This window comes from Rhea americana, unplaced genomic scaffold (assembly GCF_003343005.1).
Source record: "Rhea americana isolate MKP2758 unplaced genomic scaffold, rheAme1 scaffold_400, whole genome shotgun sequence".
NCBI classification, from domain to species: domain Eukaryota; kingdom Metazoa; phylum Chordata; class Aves; order Rheiformes; family Rheidae; genus Rhea; species Rhea americana.
In genome coordinates this window covers 204,436-219,483 of record NW_028186536.1, presented here as the reverse complement: position 1 = coordinate 219,483, position 15,048 = coordinate 204,436, and the positions used below count along the sequence as shown (strand labels likewise).

The 15,048-nt window shown below is 38.8% G+C and overlaps 1 protein-coding gene across 2 annotated transcripts in view; it reads left to right on the top strand.

The window, feature by feature from the left end:
* The window catches only part of FUT9 (fucosyltransferase 9), a 103,325-nt gene extending 88,305 nt beyond the window's left edge, over window positions 1-15,020 (top strand). For both annotated transcript variants that reach the window (XM_085314352.1, XM_085314351.1), the window contains one exon: window positions 13,730-15,020. In XM_085314352.1, coding sequence (XP_085170478.1) covers window positions 13,738-14,817 — 1,080 coding nt within the window. In that variant the 5' untranslated portion in view covers window positions 13,730-13,737 and the 3' untranslated portion in view covers window positions 14,818-15,020. The remainder of the gene's footprint in view (window positions 1-13,729) is intronic.
* The last annotated feature ends 28 nt before the right edge of the window (window positions 15,021-15,048 follow it).

The window sequence follows — 15,048 nt, the reverse complement described above, 5'->3', positions numbered from 1 at the left end:
GTAATTCAGAAAATAAACAACAATGTGGAAAAACCTTTGCTGCAGCATTGAAAGACTTTATTCTAGCGTGTCCTTAGAATTATTTTTCATTTGATTTATTTAAAAACACACATAAATCTTATACCATTGTATTGRCAGTTAAAATTAATCCACTATAAATAGCTGGTTGAAAACAATTATTATATCTGTCATACCCACAACCTAAAAGCTGGGAGCACAGTACACCTGAAAGAAAATGACCAGAAATAAAAATGAAGCTGATAGTTATTCCTGACATTGAAAATGCAAAAATGAGCAGAATGCAAGTGAAAATTAAACTGGATATTAAGAATCCTTTATCATCCTTATTAACTGTTAACTAGGTCAACAGACTTATTTGTTTGCCTGTTAGAAAAGATTCTTGAGTAAACTGGCCCCATTCCCCCATGTCATAGATAGATTTTATCAGCCTACTAGTCTGAGTGACTGCCTTCTCTTTCTTGCTGGAGTTTTTTCAAAAGTCTAAAGGCAGATTTCTGATCTCCAAATATGTATATAGTTGTCCTGCTATAAATGATTTTCAGTATTGCAGAATTCGGTGCTGCTGCTGCTGTGATTCTTTCTGAGGGAACTGTTTGATAKCAAGGCTTTCTTTCATCTCTTCTCTGAAAAAAAGGATTAAGGTACTGAAGAAAGAAAAATATTTTATTCTTCATACACAATAACCCTCATCTCCAGTTTTCCTCTCCTCTTCCCACTCCCCCCCCATTTCCTGTCCAGTGCCTTACTGAATTCAATGCTCTGTTTCTCTCCCTTATATTTGCCAGTATAGCACCGATAGTCGCTCCATTGCCTTCTGCACCTGCTGGCTGCCACACTGGGATGTGGTAGCATGTCTCATTAGAAACACTGCCTCTCTCCGTGTCCAGCAGCAGTTTCCTGCAAAGTCATAAGCATACGTGCTTATGTGTACTTACCTAGATACATATGGATGTATGTACGGGCATGAAAACAAAGAAATGCAAAGCAGAATCAGTAAGTCATACTTCAGGGAATCTAACAAATGGAATCTGTTATAAATACCACATATACAGAATTATATACATATATATATCTCTATACCATGTTGCAAGTGTGAAAACTGAGATACACCTTTAACAGCTGATTAAAGYTTTCCTGAGGTTACAGACTGTGTGTGTGTATGCATATGTGTGCATGTGAATGTATTTATTATTGGTAACTTGTTCCAGTGCTTAGATTCCCTGAACTCTGACTTGTATCCATCTTGCTGGTTCTCGTTTTGCCTTCAGTTTTTCATTCCTGAATTAACTTTAATCACAAAGGAATAGCTTTTGTGTTCTTCTTTTTCTCTTGTTCCACATGTTGCTGCATTCAACTGAAGGAACAAAATCCTGACTGTACTGAAATTAATAGGAGGTTTGCCAGTGATTCTGTGAGCAAGATTTCACTTTTGATGGTTTTTGTCTTTCAGTAAATTCAACTTTGCTGACAGAGTTTCTACTAYAGTTCCGAAAAGGTTGTGTTTTCTTTTTGTTGTGCAGATCAAAGGGTCATTGACTTAAACCTGATTAAATCTTCCAGCTTCCTTTACTAATTTACTGCAGTCAAGATCCGGATGTATTTTTAGAGATTTTGAACAGCAATACATCCAAAGACAGCTGATCTGAATAATTCTGATATGGCTAGTTCCTGGTAACATTTGTTTGAAGAAAAATATTCTGTCCTACAGACTCAACTGTGTTGAAGTAAATTGAAGTCATCACTTTCTGATATCTGTTAAAAATGTTACAATATTGTGAAAATCACTTAATCTTTCTGGAACTTCATTTCCACCCTTYCTTTACTCTTCATAAAGCAGCTTGAGTAATTAATAACTTTCTGACTGTGCTGTGATTAAAACTTAWCTGATGCTTGTAAAAGTCTACAAGATTCTTTAAGAGAGGGCACATCAGGAGTRAAAGTTTGTTATTACTAATGCAGCTGGGTTTTTTTGCTTGTTTGGTACTTTTAATTTACAGGTTTTGAAGTATTTTATAAAAGGAGAGAAAATATCATTAGTCTCATGGCACAAGTGTAGAAAATGAAATAGAAAGCAATTAACTCTTAAATTAATTCAAATTAAATTCAACTCAGCTAAATTCAAATTAATCTGATAGCAGAACCAGGAAGTTCTCCTACCTTGTTTTCTGCCCTATAGACGAATCGGGACACTGGTAAGTTCTAATTGCCTCGACAAAACTGTGCTGTCCTTGATCAGGTCAAGATCCTGGTTAGTATMATCAAGATTTCTTAATATTACGATTGCTTCTGATTTTCTCCATTCATAACTGCTTACAATATATGAATTCTAGCAGAAGTTCCATTTAATTTTGCTGGAAGGGAGACTTWATGGTGATTTAGCCATGGGGGTTTTGATATCTGACCTCTATCTGGTCACGTAGACCAAGGGCTACCCTCAAAAATCATCTTGAGCATTAGCATGGCTGGCCTTCAGCCTGGCRGCCTTGGAGTAAGAACACAGAAGCTTTGTTAGGTACCTAGGTTGCCCACCTAGGAAACTAGCTGGGCACCAACGGAGTGACGGAGAAGCACAGCAGAAGCAGCAGAAGGAAGGAGTGCCTTCCTCCATCCCTTGCCCAGGCACATTTGGACTCTGAAGGAATGGATCCTTCTCCTTGGGCTTCAAGTTGGATATCTTCCCTGGAGATCAAGGAGCTAGGGCTTTTCATTTCATAAAGAAAMGAGAGAATTGCCCACTTTTTAAACCCAGATAGAGGAGAGCTAAAGCAATACAGCATATAGACCTTTTTTTGTGATCCTCCACCAGAGGACTTTCAAACCACTTCCGCCACTTCTCTGTGGCACTCTCAGGTACACAKGGAAGGAAGCTGCACTCCATCCTCTACTGCTGCAGGTGTGCCCCTGGGCATAAATCTTTAAGGAGTCAATAGGCAAGAAACAGAAAGAGGTCAAGATAAAATAGTAGTGTCTCAATTAGCAGGTAAGCCACAAATTAGGGGGAAGAGATTCTCTGCTTCTAATCCTAAAACTCTTCATACAGTTTAAAATTAACAGCCATTGCAGCTCAGAAAATTTTCAAGGAAAGAAAAATAGCTAGGTTTGAATCACTTCAGGCCAAAGCAGGATGTTTATCTCATATCTGGAATCATAGCTGCAATTGCTGCCTCAAGCGACTTCACTGTATACCTGTTTAAGAACAAAGAAAGAAAAAACAGCTGTTACCACTGCATTTAATGTGGCGTCTGCTGCTTTAGCCCCATCTGCTAGGTCTCTCCGCAGAGCTCAGAGCTGGGGAATAGCTACTTTATCGATTTTGGAATGACCCTTCCCTGTGAAGAACGAGCCCCTTTGGGGCTTGTTCTGGCAGAGGGCTCTAAGTGTGCAGGATGCTTCAAGGCAGAGGGCTAGAGTGAGTTTAAGCCTGATCAGCATTAGGAGACAAATGAAGARGGGTTTTCAGGGTTGCGGTTTTGGAGTCAAGTAGGAGCATTTCCCTAGAGCCCTATTAGTAGTATCTGTTTCTAGTCTGGGGCTCTTTAGGACTGTGGGTAGCCTAATCAACCACCAGTTTATCATCGCTGTCATTGAACTAGTCCTGCCCAGCTTTGCTAAGCTGTGTTAACTGCAGGAAGTCACAGGCTGTTTGTAAAGGCAACAGTCAACTATCACTGTTCTTTACACTAGTGTCCTTAAAGCAGAAAAATACAGAATTAAATAAAGAGTGCTACTATCCTCATATCAAGATCCTTTTTATTCCTTTACCAATTTCTTTCTCTTGTCCTCTCTCTTTTTCTTTCTTTTTTTTTTTTCCTCTTAGTTATCTCAGTTGACTTTCTTTATCAGGTTGCCTTCTGAGTAAGCTGGCCTATATAAAGGCTTTTTCTTGCAGTAGAAACAAGTGAGAACTACTTTCTCCTGTTCACCTTCATTTAGTTTATGCAGTGGACTTGTACCAGTGTAAAAATATGGACTGCAAACCTTAAGATGGGGGAAAGACTGCTTAACAAATTATACTTCCAAGGTATAGTAAATAATTTTCCATGAACCTGTTAAAGTAGTGGTAAAAATTATATGAATTCGTTAYGGAATCTTTGCTCTATTAAGAATAGAATAAAGTATGACAATAAAAYCCAGTAATTGAACATCAGGATAGACTGGTTTTACTTACACTGCAAGTACTACTTGGCTATATAGCAGATGAAAAAAAGACGACAGTAAGCTAGGAAATAGTCATGTTATGTGTTCCAAAACAAGTAGCTTTAGTCTTTTCAAATTAAGTATGATCTCTGCACTGGTCTACTTTGTACAATGCACAGTCAACAACCCATGTGGAATATTCTTGTTTTCTGTATCCTAACATTGAGAGTTTCTCTCAGAGGCATCAGTGCATATGGTATCTTGGACAGTAAGTACTAACAAGAAAACATCATCTTAGAACACGTAGGTGTTTGTAACCACTGCAGAATTTTTTTTCAGGCTATTATGCCTTCAAACCATTCCTCYTAGGTACTTGCTGCTCCTTGATCAAAGGAGCAGTTTGAGAGAATGTAGTTTGAGAGGTTTGGGGGTTATTTTTGCCAGTTTTACAACATATACTAGAAAATGGAAGTAGGATTTGTTTTCTGTCTAAAATATATATTCTATTTTAAATATGCTTTTATTCTTATTTAATGTTGGGGGAGGATCACATTTTTGTTTCCTTTTTTGAGTGTGTGTGTGATATTTGAAGTTCTTATAAAATTGTTATCAACAGGTCTGAATTTATGTTTTGTGGTGAATTGATCTCAAAATTTAGTGCAATTGATATGATTTTGTTCTTCGCTGTGAGTAAGAARCTCCTTTGATTGATCTTTTAAATGTTTCCTACCTTTTTCTTTCTGATTTTTTTTTTCATTTCCTGGCACTTTACCAAACTTGGCTAATATCTACAGTGACTTATTAACTTGTTTGCTCCAGCAAGACTTAATACCTGATTTAAGAGTACTGGTTCAGAATCATAGAATCATAGAATTAGTAAGGTTGGAAGGGACTTCTGGAGATCATCTAGTCCAATAATCACCTTCTGTCTTGTACCTACCAGCCTTTTTCAGTAAAATATTTGGAACAATAGCAACACAAGTCTCCTTTAAAACATAATTGTTGGTGCACAATAGGAAAATGTTACTATTCTTCTGTTTTTCCAATTATGCGTGAATTTCATGCTGATGTCGCTTACTTACGCTTAAAAGTGCTCTACATTACATCACTTGAATTGCAGTTTTTCCAGATGGAAAATAAGCAATAATCATTTCTGGACCTCAGTATGATATGAAAGATTTTTATTTTATATGCATAGTCTTTAACCTGAGATTTAAGTCACCGATGTTCCTCTTTTCTGAAAGCTAGGGCAGTGAGATCTCCTTAAGTCACATAGACAACAACTAGAAGAACCTGAACTTTAATCTCTTGGCCATTGTGAGTCCCATTTCCTAAGATTTAGTTACCTCTTTGTTAAGAATAGTCAAGGAATACAATTTAGTTGGCTTGATTTCCAAAAACAAGTGTCCATCCTTTCGGTCTATGGGCGGGGGGGCTTTTTTACGAAGAATATAGCAAATTTCAATAAACAGACCCATAAATCACCTCTTCTCCACTCTCCTTCTGCCTGTGTTAGTACAAGCCATTCTCCATTTCAGCTGCAGAGCAGATTGCAACTGATTTGAGCACCTCAGTTGCTCCCTTTTCTCTCTAGGGCAGCTGGTGTCTCTCTGGCAACTAGTATCCATAGCAGTTAAGACTTTGTAAACTAAAGCAAGAACACTGACTTGTATCCCAAAAAAATGACATCAGTATTGATTCCAAATCCCTAGATATAGCAAGTTTCTTAAAGAAAAGGTGCTAGGCAAACAGAGAACTCAAATGTTAAGTAGAGATCAGATTATGAGGATTTTATGGGATAYTGTTAGATGTTTCTTAGGCATTTTTTTCTAGGGTACAGAGCTGTCTCAGGAATTTTACTGCCAGTGGCAGAATCCTCCAAATCTATGCAGTTGTATCTGCAGAAAAGCAGCATTAACTCCCAATTAAAATTTTGGAGCTTGCCTATGCAGCAAGATTCAGCAGTATGAGTACTGCATACAGACTCTAACCATATCTATACAGACAGTTGACAGTTAGAGCTCTATAAGTCTTGCTTTGACACAGAAGGAATGTCCCCTGCAATAAATGTTTGCTATTGTAAGTTGGCACCCTCCACTCTTTTTTTGACTCTGCTTTGCATAGAGAGATGTTTTCCATTGCATAAATATACTAGGGAACCAGCCAGAAGCCACTGTGATTTTGAGAGGTGGAATCAAGCACACACACACAAAGCAAACCAAGACTATGATTTTTCTTCTGCCACCTCATGCTCCGTCTCTGCTTGRCTTAGCTGACACCACTTTCACAGCTATTATGAGCTAACTAGGGCTCCCCACTGTGTCAATCACAAATGCGTAGCTTGTGCAGCTACGTTATCYATATTTCAGCTGGTCAGCTGCAATTTTACAAGCCAGCCACAAAGCTACTGAACAGCTTTTGCTGCAGTTCTGGCAGAATCAGGGAGAGCAGCAGTCTGCTGGCCCCAAACCACATGGGAAAAAGGAAGAAATAGACCACCTGTTCCTGGAGGAGCTTTTCTTAGATCAGCTTTATTTGGTGCAGAGCCTTTTCAGGGTTTGTGGAAGAAGTACAGACTGGATTGTGCTGCATAGCTAAGATGAGCTTTATCTTCAGGAAGATAAAAAGCACATTTCTGGGAGACAGATAAAGTTTGCTACTAAGCTACGGTGGCTGAGGACTCCCTTTTCTGTAGCCAGTGCAGTATGGAAAGCCACCACCCCTTTCACAGAATGCTATCAGTTGTAAACTAGCTTTGACGTGAACAAGTCAACGTGGAAGTTAACATAAAAAAAAAAAAAAGAGGTACTGTCTCTGCATGTTACCAAACCTGGCAGTGCTTCTGAGGTTTGATAGCTTTGCATGCATGACTTTTCCAGTTGCAGCAAGGAGGGAACTGATAGTCCTCTTGTGTTCCCTCTGAGTCAAATCTCAGCGCTCATAAATAAAAGGCGACACAGCTGCAACGTGCAGTGGTGTGTCCTGACACTAATGCCAGGCTGTCTTGAAAAGTTTCTTGTGGATAGGATTTTCAGGTAATTCCACTTCTTTTTCTTCATACATGGTTGTGGGGTTGGAGGTAGGGTCCCTCCAGTATGGACAGCAATGCTGTAGCCATTTTCCTCTGTTACTCTGCGAGACGCTGCTTCCCTGGCTAGCAAAGCCTTTTGTTGTACAGCTGGATCACAGCAAAGAACCACTGAACTGTTGCCTAAGCAGCTGGAGAATGACAGTGCGAGTGCCGCTGGGAGACAGGCAGGGTAGATGACAGTCACAGGGGAAGGCTGGAAGTTGCTGAGCCATAGCTGCATGCTGCGTGTTGCACAGCGTTTGGGAGAATGGAGCTGAGAATAGGGTTTCCCTTGGCAAGGCCTGAGGGGGGTGAGATCCAGAAATTCATAAAGAAACAGCAGAACCTCGGCTAGTAACAGCCAGTATCTGGGAAGCTTTACATTTTGCCTTTGAAAATAGGAGCTTTTTTTTCATTGTCTGTGTAATTTTTTGCAGCTTGCTTCACAATTTCACTGTATGTAATATGGCTGTTTCATGGCTTGCAAAAAAAGTTTCATGATGGGGGGATTTTTTTATTAATTTATGCTTTCAGTAATTTTCTGCAGTTTTAGATTGTCAGATTGTGTTTTTAACAGGTGCAGTTTACAACAGTCTGTGTTTGGTATTATCATTGAACGTAAGGAATCAGAAGAGGTCATCTAGTCCAGCCCCAGGGCCAGCAGGCAGGATCTGATCTCTCTGTCATTGCTGAGTGATGCTTGTCTAACCTATTCTTAATCATCTCCAGTGGCAGATTCAGCACCATCCCTAAACAATCTGTTTCGATGTCTACCTGTCCTCGGGGTGCTCTTAGATCATTTTTCTAAAGCTGTTCGTAATAAAAATTTCCACTGAATAAAACCATTCTTTATTGCTCTCAAAGTGCAAATACACAATCGGAATTGAACAAATAACCTGAAAACAAAGGAGGATGAGAAGGGAAGAAAAGAATGTTGCAAACAACARTAGAACAAGAATTTGCAGTCTGAGATTAGCAGCTCTTTCAACTTTCAGCCTGAAAATTTTAACCATATGCAGCTCAGTTCAACCTTTTCATACTGCCTGCCTGCTTTCAGAAATCTGCAGGACAGGCATGGAAGCAAGCCCATCTTTAGATAGTAAGGAAAAATCCAGCATTGCAGTTGCTCTCTCTCTGGGAGCTGTGAGAGTTAATTCTGTTGGAAAGAAGTATCCTTTAGTCTCAAAGAACTACAGCAAAAGCAGCTTGGGGCATGTCCACACAACAGTGACTTGGAGATAAGAAGTCTCATCCAGGCTATGCTGAGGCAATCCCCTTTTCATTAGCACTTCAGGGGAAAGCACCTCCAGCTAACTGCAACTATGCTCTAAGGAGACAGAGTTCTTTGCATCTGTGTAGATATGCCAAGGCCAGGCTGCTGCAGCTGCCAGAGAAGTGGGTGATCTCAAAGGAGCTTTTTTTCCCAACAATAATGTTTGTTTACTCATGATTCATATCAGTTCCCACTGCATTTGACTGTCCTTTTAACAGTCCCAGAGAGCCTACATAGCTAGCTCTCTGCTTCTAAATGGGCCTGTTTCTGACACCTGTTTGCCTTTGTGTTCTTCTCCTAAATCTTGAAAGGAAAGTCCCCCATGCCAGAGATGTTAGAGTGTGATCCAAGGAGTGATCCTTAGAGACTATCTTGAGATTGTTAAGTATATCTTCTTGAATTTTTCTGAGATCAAGGAGATGATACAGATGATAGTCCAGCCCTGAACACACAAGAATTCTAAGGTGAGAAAAGTAACAAGTAATTATTACTCCTTTTTTAGTTTCTAAGACTTCAAAAAATAACACTGAGGGGGGATCTTATCAATGTCTACAAGTACCTGAAGGGARGGTGTCAAGGGGAKGGGGACAAACTCTTTTCAGTTGTCCYATGTGACAGGACAAGAGGCARTGGGCAGAAAYTGAASCACAGGAAGTTCKGCCTGACCRTGRGGGGGAATTTCTTCCCTGTGAGAGTGACGGAGCMCTGGCACAGGTTGCCCAGAGAGGYTGTGGAGTCTCCTTCTSTGGAGATCTTCAAGGCCCGCCTGGACGCAACCCTGTCTGACATGCTCTAGGTGACCCTGCTGAGCAGGGAGGTTGGACTAGATGATCTCCAGAGGTCCCTTCCAACCTTACTGATTCTGTGATTTTATGAACACTGCTCTTTCACTCCAGCTTAATTTTAAAATGCTGTCCTCRGTCTCCCTTGCCTCTTTTGGAAACCCTTTTTCCCATGTACTTGGATCCTTCAGAAAATCCTCTTAGTTTTTTTAGAAGATTTGCAGTGACTGCCTATACTAACTAGAGCAGTTTTTGGTGGATGGAGTGGCCAGCATTTGTTGGACTGAAAAATCATAGTGCTGACCTTGCCACCACCCTTTGGAAGATCTCACTACTGGAGTAATGAAAGTTATACTTCTTCAAGCAATTATATGTATTTGACCTTCTGGCAAGACTTTAAGGGTATACTAAAGAAGCTGGGGGAAGGGTATGCCAGCAAAAAAGGTATTGATATTATTGACTAAAATAGTTACCTTTTCTCCTTCCTGCAGTGCTGCATGACCCAAGAAAATGACATTTTTATCTCTGGAATGAGCAAGAAGTCATTGTTAAAAAGGAGTCATGATAAAACATTTCCAGTGAAATTCCATTTTATTTAATTTGTGACATGCACAAAGTTCACAGATGCATTTACAAAATAGGCATATTTTTGGAAGCATTGCTTGGTGTACTTGGGGTTAAAGTTGCTGGTACCCTGTTACTGTCTCCTTCTTTGTGCTGCTATTAAATAGAGCTGCTTGCTGGTGGAATGCCAAATTTTGCACTTAAGAAGAAGCCTCACTAAGTTTTGTACTGAGAAAAATAGTCTTGTACTGATGAAATACTATACTTTCAGCTAGGAAAAAAAGCAGCTAGAAAATACTTACTATAACACAATACTCTGAAATGTACTTTGTAATGAAACTCTCAAAGGTACRGAATTCTTCTAGTTGGCAATAGTCTCAGTAAATGGATTTCTTTGACAAAGTTTTCTTTTTAGCATTTGGCATGCCTAAGGTTGATGGGGGAGGGGACTTGCAAAAAGGGAGTTTGTGCTTCTGTGGCTGAAGGAAAGCCATAAAAGAGGAAGGGGAAGCTAAGGTTACTTGGCTGGATGTCTTGTATATAATGAATGTTTCTGTAGCTTCACCTTTACAGCGAAACCACAACAGGAGACTGATGTTTATCTTGGGCACAAATGGGAAGAAGAAAATGTTAAATATGGAAAAGACTGTATTTTGGAGAACATAGGGAAAAATTCCCTGAAATCTAGAGGACAAACAGAAAAAATAAATACAACTCTTATATCGTAACATTACGTACAAGCTGCTTCTCAGGGAAAGTACAGTTACTTACCACATGCCTTCACCATGCTGCTGTCTGATTGTGTGAGGGAATCAAGAGTCCCCAAAGCAATAAGGGCAGAGTTTGCTGGTCCATTCCATGRGTTTCTCAGTTTGCTTTATGTAACACAAAGGTTATTGCTTCTGAGGCAGTTTCTGAGGTTGACCACTTTATGGTCAAAAATCACTGCTATTCCAAGTGCACATCTTAATTTTGATTATTGGTGTCACCACAAAATAGAATAAAAAGATAGGCTTTCCTGGCAAAATCCTGTCCAGCTCCTCAGGGTATAGACGTATATTCCTAGAAGGCTGCTGTAGTCTTCCACTTTCTTTCAAGATTCTCATTCCAGATGTTAATGGCTCTTGTTTTTTAACCCTTTTCAACCATCCAGTTAGCAGTAGCCTCAGACTGAGGCATCCCAAGGATGTCTGCATAGCTCCTAATAGAGTGTGTATAGAGGGTGTATAGAACTGCATAATGAATCATTAATTCTCTGAATCAAGAGGGTGCAAAGCCAGAAAGGACTATCCTGGCTGTGGGCTAGTGTTTTGGGGAAAGACCAGATCTAAGAACCATAATCTGTACTGGATATGTGGATTAACAGGGCAGCAAACCAATGTGGGAAAACAGATCTGGAAGTGATAAAATAGGTAAACTCACCTGTTAGTCTACAGTATCCATAGATACTCTAGATAGCACATACAGAAAGTGTTTATTCTCACCTCCGTGACATGAACATAGATACTGCAATTCAAGAGCTTCCTACACAAATACTACACAGTTTAAGAATTACCATATGATGATGCAGGGCTTTTCACCAGGTAGTAGCTGAGCTTAGTATAAAGTAAGTCCTGGCAGAAGGCATTGAACTGGAGGGTGACTAAGTTACAGGGCGCTGTGTTTAAGGTATTATCCAGATTCTCCATCTGATTTATTCCACAGAAAATGATGAGTCTCCTTGAGTAGCCAGCCACCTACCCCAACCTATTCTTCAAACTCAGCTTGCCCTGCTAGTGAAGAACTATACTTACTCTGTGTGTTGGTTTCAGCACAGAAACAGCACAGAAAATAAGAACAGCATTGCATGAAGATTGGCTCAGACCTTATTTCTAGTCTTGTTTTTTCCTTGAGTTTTGTTTCTTAGAGCTGCTTAAACTAAATCCATTCTTTGTCAGAGATCCCTTTCTAACTCTCATAATATTAAGGTAGGGTAAGATCCTTCTGCTCTACTGGGTCATAAACACTATTCTAGACATATTTCTAGCAGAATCAATGTAGACTAAAAAATACCAATATGATATGGTTGTAAAACCAAAAATTTCTGTCAGAGAAATTTCAGCTGACGAGACTATGTGAAAATGCCATGGACACAACAGTTCCTCCCCTTAACTCCCTTTAGAACCATTTTGTTGAAAGTAGAGGGTACCTGCTAAACTATGTTCAAAAAGAAAGGGACTGAGATAAAAGATTCAGCTTCAACATATCACATTTCTTTAAATAAATAAAAACAGATTTAAGACTATCTGCCTTTCCAAAATAGGGAAATAGAGAGAAAAATTATTTTTTTCCATAAAATACAATGTTAGAGTAGAGGTAGTTATGGCATTTCACCTCTGTCCTTTCCCTCAACAGTGAATGTAAAGACATTTTTGTTACAACTGGACTGCTTTGCTCACACATTGGTTTTTACACTTACAATGTAGCAAATGTATGTTGCATTAAAGGACCTCTGAATCACATTCTGCCATGTCTTCATGCTGAATTTAATTAATTGTTTCACAGGTTAGATACGATGAGCTATAAAATTGGCTTAAAAGGCCTGAAAGCCTCTTCCTATTTTTTGTGACTGGRTTTATTTTTTGGATGCATATGTTATATATTATATGTATAATATATTTATGGTATATATTTCTCTTATATATTTAGGCATGAGTTTTTATAATAATTTGTGTGGAACTAGCTGCTAAAGATAATGAAAACCTAAATCATTGAAAATTATGCAGAAAAAGAGAGACAGGCAAATATTTCAAAGTAACTGAAATTCACTGCAGAATTACTTTTCTATAATAGGCCTGTAGATTCAGAACACCTGCTTTTGCTAACTTGCAGCTGCTCCTTTCTTCTTCTTATATCATAGCACTCTACATGGTTGATTGTTTTTATTTTTAAAACACCTCCAAGTTCTAGGGCTACATCCAGGAGCAAAAGTTAGCAATAAGCAAGTCCTACCTTTGCTACATTTCACAAGAACCATATGACAGAGAAGTTATGTAGAGAGATTTTTCACTTCTGCTAGGAAGAGATCATAAAAAAGGAGACAAGCAGAATGCATGAACTTCTCATCCATTTTTCCACATGGAAATTATAGTGCCTCAAAAAGATGAGGTATATCTATGTATTTCTGTATTTTAACTGTAATTAAAACAAAATCAAATGTTTAAGAATATCTTGTTGCTCATTGTTCTTTATGTGGAAACTATGTGATGTTGCATATGGGGAGAGGTGGGAACCTGTATTCCTGCTTTCCTTGCATAGCTATTTTGGGAAGCTTAAGGAGAAGGCATGGGTGTTCATCCCCACGTGGACATCAGGCATAATCAAGATTTCTAGTAGTCTTACTTAACATAGTTTTGACATTCTGGTCTCTTCCTTTCTCATTGCCCTAACCTCACATTCTCCATACATATAAACACAAAAATATGAATGGACCAAGAGTGCAGCATGTTGCTCCTCATTCAGAGACAAGGACAGAATCGAAGGATAATTTTGACTGTCTTGGTTACTGCTTGTCTTAACTTCTAAACAAAAAGGCTTTTTTAAACATATATGAGTTACAGAAAGTGTGAGATGCATACACACACATAACACATACTTTCAATCTATGTAAATTAGTTTTTAATATGAAGAGCAAAAATGTCACATTTTCCAATGCTTTGCCATGTATAGTGTGCAAGAAAACATACCCTGACKACTCAGAACATTTCAGAAGCTTGTGAGGTTACACTTCTGTGACACTGAAGTTCTATCCATTTTGACGTCTGATTGTTTTAACAGGAAATTTACTTGTAGTTTAATATCTGATGTTGTTGTCTCTCTCTTTCTCTTATTCTCTTTTCTCAGAACAAATTATGACATCGACATCTAAAGGAATTTTCCGGCCATTTTTGATTATCTTCATTGTCCTTGGTTGTTTCATGGCATTTTTACTTATTTATATCAAACCAACAAACAGCTGGATCTCTGGTCCTATAGAATCAGCCAGCTCAGTTCTGAAAATGAAGAACTTCTTTTCTTCCAAAACTGATAATTTTAATGAAACAACTATTTTGATCTGGGTTTGGCCATTCGGACAGACATTTGATCTAACATCCTGCCAAGCGATGTTCAACATTCATGGGTGCCATCTGACTATTGACCGTTCACTATACAACAGATCCCACGCCGTTCTCATTCACCACAGGGACATCAGCTGGGATCTAACTAACTTACCTCAGCAAGCCAGGCCACCATTCCAGAAATGGATTTGGATGAATTTGGAGTCTCCCACTCATACTCCACAAAAAAGTGGCATTGAACATCTCTTTAACCTGACCCTGACTTATCGGCGTGATTCRGATATTCAGGTGCCTTATGGCTTCATGATGGTCGGTACAAGTTCCTTTACACTTGAAGTGCCAAGTAAAGAAAACTTGGTGTGTTGGGTTGTAAGTAACTGGAACCCTGAACATGCTCGAGTCAAGTATTACAATGAGCTTAGCAAATATATTGAAATCCATACCTACGGACAAGCCTTTGGAGACTATGTCAATGATAAAAACTTGATTCCAACTATCTCCACTTGTAAATTCTACCTTTCATTTGAAAATTCAATTCACAAAGATTACATTACTGAAAAACTTTACAATGCTCTTCTGGCTGGATCAGTACCAGTTGTACTGGGCCCTTCCAGAGAAAACTATGAGAATTACATTCCAGCAGACTCTTTCATACATGTGGAAGATTTCCTCTCCCCAAGAGAGCTGGCAGAATATCTTCTGATGCTTGACAAAAATAACAAGATGTACCTTAGCTATTTCAACTGGAAGAAGGATTTCTCCGTGCATCTTCCTAGGTTCTGGGAATCACACGCATGTCTTGCTTGTGATCATGTGAAAAGACATCAAGAATATAAGTCCATTGGAAATTTAGAAAAATGGTTTTGGAATTAATTTTTTTCTTTGTGTGCACTTTTTGAAGTATCTGAAAGAATCCTTAGTCCAAGTGGAGAGTAAATCAAAAGAGAAGAAAAGAAAAGAAAACCTTATGTCATGGTTTATCAGCTATCCTCTCTTGGCTGTCCTATTTATATTTTGTAAGAAATTTTAAAAGATCATCAGCAGCAGTCATCAATACTCAGTTTTAAATTATAATGTACATACTAATTATGTGCACTGAAGAAT